This window comes from Larus michahellis, chromosome 2 (assembly GCF_964199755.1).
Source record: "Larus michahellis chromosome 2, bLarMic1.1, whole genome shotgun sequence".
NCBI classification, from domain to species: domain Eukaryota; kingdom Metazoa; phylum Chordata; class Aves; order Charadriiformes; family Laridae; genus Larus; species Larus michahellis.
This window is the reverse complement of record NC_133897.1, coordinates 23,668,858-23,682,700: the sequence shown is the minus strand read 5'-3', so window position 1 is coordinate 23,682,700 and position 13,843 is coordinate 23,668,858. Positions and strand designations below refer to the sequence as shown.

General features: G+C 45.0%; 1 protein-coding gene across 2 annotated transcripts in view; it reads right to left on the bottom strand.

Annotated features, from left to right (window-relative positions):
• Window positions 1-4,812: 4,812 nt before the first annotated feature.
• The window catches only part of RSU1 (Ras suppressor protein 1), a 107,371-nt gene continuing 98,340 nt past the window's right edge, over window positions 4,813-13,843 (bottom strand). For both annotated transcript variants that reach the window (XM_074574562.1, XM_074574560.1), the window contains exon 9: window positions 4,813-5,286. In XM_074574562.1, coding sequence (XP_074430663.1) covers window positions 5,184-5,286 — 103 coding nt within the window. In that variant the 3' untranslated portion in view covers window positions 4,813-5,183. The remainder of the gene's footprint in view (window positions 5,287-13,843) is intronic.

The window sequence follows — 13,843 nt, the reverse complement described above, 5'->3', positions numbered from 1 at the left end:
CAGAGGGGCTCTCGCCAGCAGCAAGGGGGGGCGAGGCGAGGAGCGAGCACCCTGGCACAGCCGCCTTCGCCGCCGCTTTGCCCCCCATGCCACCTCCTCTCCAAAGCTGCCTCCGAATATGCCGCTCAACCTGCAGGGGTGACTGCCGCGGCTGGCACTCATGCTCTTACCGCGCTCCTTGAGCTAAAAATACGGTTAAAATTTTGCTCTTGAGAGATATTGTAAAAATGTCAATTTTAAGGGCTTTTTTGCAACAAGGAAACGGTTCCCAGCGCGCTGTAATTCAGTTCCTGCTCCGAGGGCCGGGGAGTGGCGTCGCCGGCGTGCGGCACTCGCAGGTGAGCTGGAAGGGGAGGCGGGAGCTCGGCTGTGCCAAAGGCGGCGGCTGCGGTGGCAGCGCCGGAGGGAAACCAGCCACCGGGATTTATAAATCACTGCGCTTTACAGGCAAATTACTGCTCCTTAGATCAGAGGAAACAAAGTACCCGGGAGGGGAAGAAAAATCTAACTTTTGGGAGGTTATCGTCGTTTCATCCCAGAACATCTGCCAGCCCCGGTGTCAGCGCGAGGCAACAAACACATGGCACGAATCCGGGAGTATAAAAGATGTGTCATTGCAAGAAGGAGTAGGAGGAAAATAAAGCAAGCTGACAGCTCACATCCTGTGCCATAATCCTAGAAATTGTTAATATTTACAAAATTAACAACTAATATAACTGATGACAATCTCACTCCTCCTGGTTGTCATGAGGATATTAACAGTTACCACCCGCTCCAAACTGGAAATAATACCCGTCTCCGGAGCTCCTGCTGCTCAGCACGAGGGGGATGGCACAGTCTCGCCCTCCCAGCTTCCACACCAGCACCCAGCCATGAGCCAGCGCAGAGACCCAAGCGTTGCTGGGGCTGGAAATGCCTCCTGACCTCACCCTGCCCCTTGGGAATGAGCAGGGGGCCTGGCAGAGCAGTTGGAAGGCTTCTCCCTCTCCTTGGCCCCTCTGGGAGCCCAGCACCCAGCCCCAGCATGGTGGGGAGAGCCCAGAGAAGGAGGATGGGGAGAACACAGGGTGTTGGAGGGAGGAAAGGTGAGGGCCGCACCGTACCGCCGAACAGGCTGCCATTTCAGGAAAAATGCCCATGGTGCTGGTGTGATTTGCCAGCTGCGAGGCTGGCAGCTCTTTGATGAACAGATGCTACAGTGTCATCTCCTTAATAGGAAAGACCTGGCTAAAACCAAAAGAAAGATGTTTGTATACCAGTGACTCCGTATTTCCAGACTAAGAATCGTAAAAACATGAAACTTTAGAATCACAAAATGCTGTCCACCTCCATTTTAAATAAAGAGAGTAACAGTGGTTACTGAGTTACTCAGCTCTGAGTTGTCGGAGCTGAGATGTTTTTTTGTTGTGGGTTTCTTTAAACTCTTACTTGTCCATCAGGAGGCCTGCAGCAGGCAATACAGGGTTAACAGACACTGTAAGTACAAGAACACTGTGGATGGCGCCTGCACAGGTGGGATTTCTGGCTTTGTTTCCCCCTATCTTTATTAAGGAGCCATCAACCCCCAGGCCTCTCTTTGCATAGGCGCAGCATATTGGTCTTATGGCAATTTTAAAAAGTTTTCTTTGTCAGGGTGCATTGTATGTGAAAAAATGGCCAAACTCTTTGCAGTTCACTGTATGCGAAACCAAAACAAAGAATTACCTTCATTGTTGCTTTCAAAGAGCTCCCAGGTACTGGAAAGGTGCCGAGAGCAAACTGCCTTCTCACAGGAATCACTTTCTACCCTTGAAGTGTCTTGTTGTTGGCTGTATGAGGGGTTGGCCCAAAGAGGCAACTTGGATGAGCGACCGTGAATGAATGGATGGCGCAAAGTCCTTTTTCAAGGTGCTTTGAGATCAGGGATCTCATTGTCAACCATGCCAGTGAAACAATATTGCCCAGAGGAGCAAAGAGCTGCCATTACAGAGCTCTGTGCTCCATCTGGCACAACACATTCGCTCTCCTCGGGGCTGCACCCAAGGGCTCACTGGAAGGGGCCTCCGCTTGATGGATCCTCTGGAGAAACGACCATGGGGACCATCAGAGGGACCACCACGAGCTGTGATGCTCATTAATTGATCCATCGCAGCAGGACACAGCAGCTCCTTTCCCTGAAGTACAGTGGGGAAAGAAGTGTGACCCAGTAAAATGAAACAAGTTGCTTTTAAATATTAAAAAAGCAATGACTCTTGAGAACAGATACATAACATCATCAAACCCGCATTAAAACTGTTGTGTAGTTTGCTCTAAGAAGCTGGTACCTTTTTAAAAACACTAAAACATTAGCATGTTGCATCCCAGATGGTTTGCTTTTCTTCCCCACGTCTTTTATTCTGCCCTGAGCCTCTGAAAAGCACTCCTTTTCCCCCCATTTTGTTTTCTGTTTGTAAAGCTTTATACATTTCAGTTTTCCGTCGTCTTCTCAGATCATTATCTTATTTTTTCATCTTTCTTTTCAAGAAACTTCTTTTTTCCTCATGTGCCATCATCTTCAGTATAATACTTCTCCCTTTAGGATTTCTTTTATCCTTCTCATCTTTATGCCTTTCACTTATTCTTCTCCAGACCCCTCATTCTTACTTTTGCTTGTCAAAACTGTGTTTCTTCCTCCTTCACGGGGGAAGAAGTGGGAAGTTTGGGTGGATTTTTTTGCTATGAACACCCAGGAATGCTCCAATCAATACTTCGAAACGCTGCAGAGGAGAGCTTGCACGAGTCTTTCAACGCTTTCAAAATTTGCAAGAGCGGTTAATGAAAGTCTGACTAATGCTTGAAAATCAGCAGCTTATTTTAAAGCGGTGCTGTAGCTTCCCACCAATAACATCATCAGGCCTTCCCCAACAAGCTTTTATTTTTACATTGGAGACGCCACTCTCTGCTTTGAAACCCTCGTAGCCCCGTAGCAGCTTCTCTCTTCCTAAACGCCAGGACGCCGAGCAGGTGACGGACGCAGTCTCAGACCCCCCGCGCCGTGCTTAGCCCTGCCTGGATTTCTGCTCAGAGGAAAGGGGAGCCCCGTCGCTACCCCGCTCACAGAAAGCCATGCCCGGGTGCACCCAGGGAGACTTCAGAGGAGCAGTGACTCCAGTTCAGCTGGAAGCGAGCGTACGTAAAACATCTTCCAGCCTGAAAGTAGGGGTCCAGCCACGGCTGCGGGCGTCTGCCAGGAGAGCGGCGGCTCAGCCCCGGGGCTACGGCCACCCCCGCGGGCTGGGAACAGCCCGGTGCCAGGGAAGGACGCCGGGGGAAGGATCTAGAGCCTCGTCACCCCTTCCCGATAAATCTGCCCTTGCTATTTACTTTGTTCTGAAAGGAATTTGCAATAGTAGTTTGGGGATCTTCTGATATTTCGCTGACATTTCTTCAGGGCTGTTTGTGGCACGATTATTATTGTCATTAGGTGCCCTCACGTGCTAATGCCTACACTAGATTTAATCGTGTGCATTCCCGCCGGGGGCCAGTTTTTGCTGTGAATTCTTAACATGCACCCAACCTACACCTCCATGGGCCTGTTTCAGTTGGACCTGTTCCCTTAGACGGATCACTTAAAGAGGTCTGGAAAATCCTCTGCAGAGCTTGCAACAGATAGAATTGACTCTTCCTGACAAGTCTACCATTTTTACTGTTTTCCATCTGCCTAACAAGACTGCCTCATTCTTCTGAAGTACCAAAGACCACTTAAAATGTGTCTAAAGCTTGATGCCAACTTCCTAGCCCTGCTTGCCAATTCAAAAAATCTGTTGCAAAATATATGTCAATACATTTATTCCCAGACTAAGGCAACCGTGCATTACTTAAAGGCTGGGGTAATCCCAAATGCGATCGAGAGGCTGGTGGTGGTAAGAGCCTTCAGATGCCAAACAGCTTTCATAGAACGCATCATTTCTAGCGTGAGGTATTTAAAACCTTTTCTTCTCTTACCAAACACAACAGGCCAGTTTCGGCAGTCTGGGCATGTTTCCTGGCTTGCTGCCCGGATGGCAGCCGCAACTCGGCAATGGGTTGCTCAGGTAGGAAATTCATGGAAGTGGAAATCAGGGGCAGGAAGGTCCCGAGCTGAGCGATTCAGGCATGGGGAGAATATCGGTTCTTGCCCCTCGGGTTTCCTGGTTAGCGTCTGCTCTGCTAAGACTAAAAATGGTTGGAAATCACTGTCTGTAGATTTTAAGTTTTTCTTCCCCACTGGTAAGACCCGAAGCTATTTCAGATGTTAAACAATTTGTTGTTTAATCACTTCACAACTGCGGCTTCTGAGCTTGGTTGTGGTGCCGGCTTTGTACAGATAAATATAGAACCTGTGGCATTTTCAAAAGGCATTTGGAACAGCTCTTCAATACAAGCACTTTCACGGCAGAGATTAAATACATTATTTGGGTTTTCTGCCTAAAAAAAAAAAAATCACTTAAAAAAATTGGCAGAAATACCATTTTCTTCAAATGAGAAAGTTCTCTTTCTCCAAATTGAGGCTGGCAATTGGCAGCTCTTTACAAAGACGTTTTTTTTTTCCTTCCTCTCTCCCTTCCCCTACTCCTTGATTTCAAAATAACCTTCAAGGCAAAAAAGCAGGACATAGCAATGTAAAAAAGAAACAGAAACTGATTAAAATTTTTCACTCCCTGAACAGAATGCTTTACATTTTAACTAACTTGTATCAGATAAAATGCTATTGCAGTCCAGCACAAGAAATTAACACATTGCGGGAAAGTGGACACATGAGGTTCCTCGAGGAATTCACTATTCAGAAGTCCTACTGAAGAAATTGAAACACAATACAAATAAAGACCTTTATTAAAATAACTTGGAATATCATATGAAATTTAATATCATATAATATAGGTGCAAAACCCCTGATATTAATAGGACGTGATACATGTGGAGAGAGGACATTAATATACATAGAAATAGAAAAGTTAAAATGTGTTTAACAGTGATATATTAAATGGCTACATAAACGTGACCATAATTAGGAGAGTATGTAATTTTGTATTCCTTAAGCAGTATCTTCTAAAGCAGTATACATAGTAAATTGCTTTTACCTCTAGTGTCTGCTTTCTTATGAGTAACAGGAGATGCGTAGGCACATTATAGGCACATGCAAAAGCAATGTAAAAGATACAAAAACAGAGGCAGAAGCCAGGGACTTATTTGTTCTTGGCTGCCAGAGGCTTACGGCTGATCTTCTTTGACTTGTCGTTGTTCTTCTTTGGAGGTTCAGGGTTCGCCTGCATGTGTCTGCCATAAAGACTGTAAGGAAATGAGACAAAGAATATTTGTGATCCTTTATCACAAAGAATATTGTGATAAACAAAGGTTTTTACTCTGCAACATGTTAAACAACGCATCTGGTTACCAGACATAAAAAAAAGGAAGGTTATTGTATTTATTTTGTCTCAATACACTGAATTTTCTATTAAATGTTACACTGCAGTCCATAATACTAGGGTTTTTTGTGACTTATCAGGAGAGTAACATCGGGAAGATCAGGCCTTTGGAGCAGTGAAGAAGCAATCAGTTCTGCCTTCAGAAACTAGCAACCTTTATTCTGCAGTTATGGGATTAAGGCTCGGAAGGCTGCAAGGATATGTATTCAAGTCGACAATGACAAAAATTGGGTTGAACTGGAGAGATAGAGTGCCCACTTAGAGCAAAGTGAGCATCATCCCTAACCAGAAAACCCAAGAGCTTGATAATGTGACAGAGAGCAATGGTGTCACGGCCGCCTTTGCTGCTCGCACATGATTGATAGTACTGGGACAGCTACCAACACATCAATGCCACATTAGTAAGTACCACTGATTAAATGTTGACAAAGTATCCTACAATTAAGACGGCTAGCATTCACAGCGAAGCTAAATAGACTACATGGCTGAGAGGATCTTGCTAAATATCACATAGTAATTAATAGATAATTTATGAGTAATCCTGATTAAACTAAATTAAAAACCTACCCAAAATAAACACAGCTCAAACTTAACTTCCCTTATTGACACAAAGTGCTTTTTGAAGACGTACTTTGCGGGGGTGTCTGTATCTAGAAGGGAACAGAGACGAGCTTTGTTTCTGCTCATTCAGCTGCATAAACACTGGCAACGACGACAGAAACACCGAGATCCCTCTGAAAGGCGTCTCCCTGCTAACACTTCAGCCCGATGCCGGTGAGTGTCCGCCCCAATCCTGTACTGGGCTGTTGCCAGTCAAGTTGGACACCAATTTCTACCACCTGATAGGGATTCTGCTACTGAAGAAGATAACGGCACCACTTCCCACAAGAGCCTTCCTTGTGTTGCTGCACCTGCTTGTGTCACTGCACTTCCACGTTTGGGTGGACTTGTCAAGGAACAGGACAGATTTAAGGGCTTGGGGACGAGTCTTCCTAAAATTGCCTTTTGACGTGTCAAAATCTGGGTGGGTAGCTGTCAGCACTGCCGCCACAGAACCTAGGTCCTGCATTTTCACGTGTCTGCAGCAAGCAGAAGGTCCCAGCTGTCACAGGCGAGCTGCACTGGTCCATCGCACCTCCCCTCGCCATGCGTTCTCCCCCATGGCAATCTGTGTACGCAGCTTGCATGGCTGTCCAGCCCTTGCTGCGAACAAGGACCAGGCACAGATCCTTTTGCTACTTAGTCGTGTTGGTACAGACTTAGTCACTCATGGTAATGATGTTACTTATCCAGAAAGCATGACCTGATACACAGTTCTGCGGTGGGTATCACCCTAAGCGGGTATCTCAGACACAAAGTGACTCTTTATTTACAGTGACCTCTTTTGCTTTGCAGGCTGAAACTAATTTCAGCAAAGGACGGTCCCTCCTTCTTCTACAGGGCCTGGTGGACATGCAGTCAACTATACGCAAGAGACATTGAACAAGGATCCAAACAGACATACTCTTGAATCGCCATACTATAAGGTTACAGAGGGGCTACTTATGTCAGATACAGAGAGATTTTAGCTAAGACATACAGAAGTCACGAGGCTAAAAGCTACCGTGTGCTCTGAGCTTTATTTTGCTGCATCTGGAGGATACTTCAACCCTGGTGTTCCTGGACTGCAGAATGGGATTAGAGCCTCTCGTGGGGTGGGGTGGAGAGGCAGCGCTTGCCTCCACCTCCTCAGCAGCTGCAGTTTCACATCACGCTGCCGAGCAGGCTGCTGTCAAGGTGCACTGTACCCAAAACAGCCTTCCTCAAGGGAAGCACAACTGTAAACTACGACATTGCTTCACCTTTCTGAAATTTCATGTGTGCCATCACCTACTGTTGACAAGGGATCAGAAGCCATTTTCTGACAAACGCAGAGAGCCCTGACCCTCCGTGACAACTGTATGCTGACTATTAGCTACAATACACATATTTTTCTTTTCATAAGAGATACAGCCCCAACAGCACAAGGGTATACTTTATCCAAGTACACGACACGCGTACTAATCAAACATCCATCCTAAATAACTGTCCTGTTTTGGAAGGCATTAAGTGAGTTGAAGGAGGGAAGACACAGAAGGAGACGTGTTGGTATCAGGAAATACTGTCATTGTGGAAGAGCACAGAAGTGTCATTCAAGGAGGCTGTCCATTCAGAAACCAATCCAGGGTAGAAAAAAGCCAGGGGAAAAGCAGCATCTTGTCCTCAATGACATGCAGGGTAGCATTTGAATCACTGTCAGCAATAATTTCGTAACTCTGAGAAGTTAGCGACAGAGAAGCGGAAATGCATGCTCAAATCTGCGAACACCAATGGTTAGTTAAATACTAAATTAACGTTCGAGCTGTTTTTTGGCTCTAGAGCAATAATGCTACGTTGAAGTAGAATGTAAGGTTTTTCTCATATAATAAGGAAGTCCCCATTTAGGATTCTAAGCACTGAATTTACAGAGAATCCACTGATCCATTGTATCTGAGCACAAAAAAACTCCGTGGATGGGAACTGAAGTTTCCCTTTCACCATCCTGTGCCTTCCAGCTCCTGCTGTCCCACAGCTCCTTTGCCCTGTTAGTGTCAACCCAGAGAGGACTGTAACAGCTTTAGTAGTTTTCAGGTGCTACATACCCTTTTTTTGGCTCAGGTTGGTTTAGGCCTCACTTTTTTGCTTTGGAAACTTTATATGAGTTTCCCTTTCAGACGACACTTGGCATTCCTTGTGCCTCTCATTTCCTGCTTTCTCAGTGCAAATATTCAAGTTTGCAGAGAAGTAGAACTTAGATTACCAAACTTTTTCTGAGGTAAAAGGGTGTGGTGGGAATTCTACTGCCTACACAGATGCTTTTGAAGTACAGAAACTGAATATTGACAATTTTCAATGAACTTTGGAGTTCTGGTAAAGTCTGCTTGGGCAACGTCTTTTGAATGTGAAATGAAGACTAGCAGCCACTGCATGTGTTAAGCAGTAAAAATCCCAACTGACCTGTAAGTACTTTTGGTAGCAGTTTTTCTTTGATATTTGCTCCTTACGATATTCAGTGCTATCGGTGCTCCAGCATTTCCTTCCGCCCCATGCAAATACTATGTTAGTAGTAAATGTGCATGAGTTGCAGACATCTGCAGCACTTTTACGCTATTTTTACTTACTCTCACATCCAACCACTTCTGTGCATGTGCCCCGAAACTTCATCCAGGAAAGTAAGTACTGGGTTTGAAATACGCAAATCAAATATATCTACTTAGGTTGCTCTGGCAAAATTTCAAGGAACTTTCAGCTGCACGTTTCTGTCTCAACTGAAGAGAAGTGGTTTACAATATCTCACAGTAGTCTGCTACGCAAAGAGCAAGGATCAGACGTATTTAGATTATATAAGCCTTCGCAGACAGGGACTCTCTCTTGTGTTTGCACACATCAAATACGAGGAGACATATGGTGTCACAACAACATTTAAATACAATAATGACTGTGATAATGCCTCTGGGACAGAATTTGCCTTCTGTTACACTAGGGAAAAGAGAATTCACAATTTTCAATGAACTTCTAGTATAACAACAGACACCACTTTTATAGCTCCTAAGGAAAAAAAACCAGGAAAAAAACAAAAGAAAAAATTAATGGACCTGATCCACACAGAGAAGCAACTATCTGAATTACACAAGAACCTATAACCCTTTGGCTGTAATAGATGTGGAGTTTATATGTACAGTCCTTAGTGATTTTGATACCTACTGGAAGGATACAGCCACAGAAAACACAGCTTGCACGTCACCGTCAGCCAAGCTGCAGTAACTAACCGTGGACATGCTCTTGCTCCGGCATCACGGCGAAGTCAAACGTGTTATGCAGAGACACACACACTGTCCTGGGCAGTGGAGGTCAGCTTAAGACATGCACACAGACAGCAACGCAGCTTGGCTGATGGATGCTGATGTACTGGGAGATGGTACCTTAACATACCCGTTTGTATGACCAGACCCTTAGCAAAGGCAGATGGTCTCCATAAACAGACAAAGGAATAACTGAGGCAGATTGCGGCTACTCTTTCAAGGCAGATTTGTGAGATAACTGCTGATAACACATCCATGGCAGCACCTTCACACTTGGTATTTTGGAACATCACCTGTTCACGGAGCTGGTATAGCTCTGAGCAGAACACTACACACAGCTTGCAGACCAAAACCTCAGCTGAAGAATAAAATCCGGAGTGCAAATAAATATTTGAGATGTTTGCGGTTTGCAGCAACAGTCAGAGGCTAGTTATTATAAGCACAGTTCACAAACTGCTGAACCTTTGTAGACTTAGCAGCTACAGTATTGCATGCAGCCTCTTCATTATGTTGAAGTGAAAGGGGAGATTAAATGCAAGACTGAAAATGCAGAAAGGCCTCAGAGACAGATTTCCAGTTGCTTTCTTTCGTTGTGTATATTTTTCAAAGCAAATATCTCTCACGAACATAAATGTTTCTTTGTATGCAAATATAAAGATAAACAAAATCTCCCTGCATTTCCTGTCTATCTGCCCCACTGGAAGTAACAAATGAGAGCACTATGGCTGCTGCAGCAAAACTAACAGTATCAAGTGAGAAAGATGCTCATTAAACTTCATCATTCTGTCTACTTTAATGATGCTTTTACTTAATAAAAATTCCCTAAGCAGTTGCAAGGATATTAGGCAAGGTCTTTGGTTATGTATCAGGGGTCTAAGCTGTCACTAGCAAGCATGCAGTTCAGGAGGGGCATTCCCAAGAGGAAAGAGTGAATACAGCTTTCTTGTAATAAATTCAGAGAGGATCAATAACCACAGCCTGCCACATTACTTAAGCATTTAGGAAAGTAGGTGATCCTTCTAAATTAAACCACAAATTGCAAAATGTTGCAATTTACAGCATAAGATCAGGCAAGGAGCCTTGTAACTTGAAAGCATACAGTCTTGCTACCAAAATCTCTGAATTTACAAAAGAACCATAGTTAAAATTCAAAAGAGCCACTTTTAAAAACCACCTTCAGCACAATTGCCTTCAATTTTTCTCTCTTGTACAACAAAACACTCACTAACTGAACACTACATACTCTCAGAGATGAAAAGAGCAAACTTGTGTAAACTAGTGAACCAGTGTAAAGTGTTTAATGCACACATTGATTTTCTTGAGTTAAGCATTTTGAAAGAGGATTTCAAGAACAAGCCATAAGAAATACACTGCTCTCACCTTATGTTTGTAATAGACCTACAGGGTGAGTATGCAGCATGAAAAGGGCGCGCGCAGTTAAGTACGATCCTGGAGAGATGCTACCTCCGGGTACGTACTGGAATCTGAGAAACAAAGGTGAAACACTGCGGCACTGCTCGCTTTGAGCTCAGGTTCAGGTGGGTTTTTAATGCTCAGATGCAGCTTCAAATGTGGGTATTTACAGTGACCTCAAGAGGACGGTCCCCAGCCCCAGCTGCTGAAGCTGGAGAGGGGAAAGGCTGAATCAGTGGTGATATCACTAGAGACCCAAAGCTGAAAGAAGTGCTTACAAGAAGGACATGGACCTGTTGGAGCAAGTCTAGAGGAGGGCCACGAAGATGATCAGGGGGCTGGAGCACCTCTTCTATGAAGACAGGCTGAGAGAGTTGGGGTTGTTCAGCCTGGAGAAAAGAAGGCTCTGGGGAAACCTTATAGCAGCCTTCCAGTACCTAAATGGGGCCTACAGGAAGGATGGGGAGGGACTCTGTATCAGGGGGTGTAGCGATAGAACGAGGGGTAACAGTTTTAAACTGAAAGAGGGGAAATTCAGATTTGATATTAGGAAGAAATTCTTTACTCTGAGGGTGGTGGGACACTGACACAGGTTGCCCAGGGAAGTTGTGGATGCCCCATCCCTGGAAGTGTTCAAGGCCAGGCTGGATGGGGCTTTGAGCAACTAGTGTGAGGTGTCCCTGTCCATGGCAGGAGGGCTGGAACTAGATGATCTTTAGGGTCACTTCCATCTCTAACCCTTCTATGATTCTATGAAGACCGATACATGCTGGCTAGCCTGTATTTGTTGCAATTCTCAAGCACTTACTGTAAGATGCTTTTGCCCAAGTAGTTTTTGTGCAGCTTCTTGCTGCTCTGGTATCCCCTCTGAGCCACCGAGACTGGCCTTTCCTCCCATGGGAGCTGCTAACACCTCACCTCCTCAAAACACATCTCCTCCCAGGAAGGGGGACAGATAATGGGGCTTAATTTGCTAGCAATGTACCAGCGAGAGAAAATAGTGGGGGTTAAAATTACTTTGCAAGTATCATAGTATTTTGGTAGTTTACGCATAATTTATTTTTATTCTCTGTGACATAAGTCAAATGATTTAAATTAAGAGAAGCATTGCATGGGTAAGTGAAATAAATATCTGGTTTCCCTGCACACTCGGATGGCAAACTGCAGTTTTAGGATTCTTAATGAGGAAGAACAGACAAGAGTGACTCATTTTATTCAGCTAATTTTTTGCCCCTTGTTTGCGAGTGCTCTGAGAGCAGATGGCAGCAATGCCAGAGATGTTCATCATCTGAAGGTCTCTGCAAGTTTCTTCAGAAACCTCAGCTTTGGCCTGTCATCTGCGTGCATACCAGCTCACTCCTCACTCCCCATGCTCCGAAGTGGAGGAAGCACTGATGGGTTGAAGGGGGCAGGGGTTAATGGTGCTGCGTGTTTGCTATGGCTGCAAGAGCCTCTGGGCTACTAAACCTGCAGCTCTTAATGCACTGTAGAACTGCTCCAGTATTTTTAGGTCTGTACCAGTTGGTCTTCCTCACACTCTGGTATGCCTAACACTTCAGAATGCCCCAAATCTTCACACCCCAGAGCCCAGCCCCAAGACACTCCGAAGCGTAACAACCTGTTCCCTCCATCTGCCCCAATAATCTTTATAACCCGAAGTTTCTGCAGAGTTTGCCCTGGCATCACCCTCCCTAATCCCCCCAAGTCCTGCACATCACCTTTCAAATAGACTTTTCACCAGAAATCCCTAATCTCCTCACGTGCTTTCTGGGGTCTTAACCCCTAGAGGCACTCTGTAGGGGAACTGATGACCTCTTCCCATCTTGGTTCAGCTCTTTTTTGTAGCTAGTGTCATTTTTTGGATCCTGAATTACATAAGAAGGAGAGAATTCAGTGCAGGTACAAAGCTAGGTATCCAAGCCCATGTTGCAGTCAGTGGAGATCTGGCTAATGAAGCCAGTAGAGACCTTTTTTGGGTGGCCAAATACAAGTATCTACTGTGAGATGCTTGGTTGCTATACTCTGTTACAGATTTCCACCAATTACAGTGGACAGTGGGCAGCTAGCTGACACACAGACGCTCACGTTTAGATATTTTAAAATGCCAGATGAAGACCACCCAAAGCAACCACTCCCCCTCTGCTCCCACTTTGCACGCTCTCACAAGCTGTTAGTTACCGTACATTACAGACTCTGCTGACTCATACAGTCCAACGTTGACTTACTGTGAATTCCTGCCTAAAAACAGTACAAAGCAAAAGAAGCAAAAAGAAGTATTCTGCCAAAGCTGTCCTAAAGCTCACTGTCTCGGTGACTGTGTAGAACGTGCATCCTCCAAAATAAGCACATCCATCCCATGTGTCTCCTATTGGCAACTTCATCATCCAGTTCCCCGCAGGGATCCTTTCTGTCAGATCCCTCAGTCTCAGTCTCTCCCCTTTACATTTGCTGCGCCCGAAGAAGAGGAAGACTCAAACTCTACATGCCGTGTTTCCCACCCTCTTTCCCTACAGGTGGTCCATCAGAGATGGACCCTGACCAGATGGACCTCTGGCCTGAGCTCAGGCTCTCCCTGTGGTGCTCCTCACAATAGCATCGTCAGTCCTGCCATGACGGCTCAGCAGCCCAAACACAGCAGTTGTAAAGGGAATACAGTCCACTTGGATGCATAGACACCTCGGGGTAGATGTGTCTGTGTGGGGAGATTTGAGCCAAGGTGACTATGATTTACAAACACCTGCTCTCCTATAGGACTGGCAATTCCTGGATAATTTTAATTCTGCTAGCTCTTGAACTGGTTAATTTAATCCCTGCTTCTTTGAACTCACCATCTCACATGTTAAGGAGAACTAATTTTTTATTTTTTTTCCAGAAAGGAATTCCACGTAGGTGTTAGGCATTTCTTTAATTAATATACAGTAATAAAAGGAAAGACTTCTTATAGGCTCTGAGGCTAGCAGCCTTTTGAAGCAAGTACTTTAAATGAGAGGCTTGTTAGGGGAGCACAGCTGGAAGCTCATAGAAACCTAGCAAAAAAAGAAGTCTTTTTTAAAGGAAAACATACAGGTCAAGATTTGCAAAACTGGCTAATGACTTTGCATACCCAACTTGAAAGACTTTACAAGAAATGTGGCTTTTGGCAGAGAG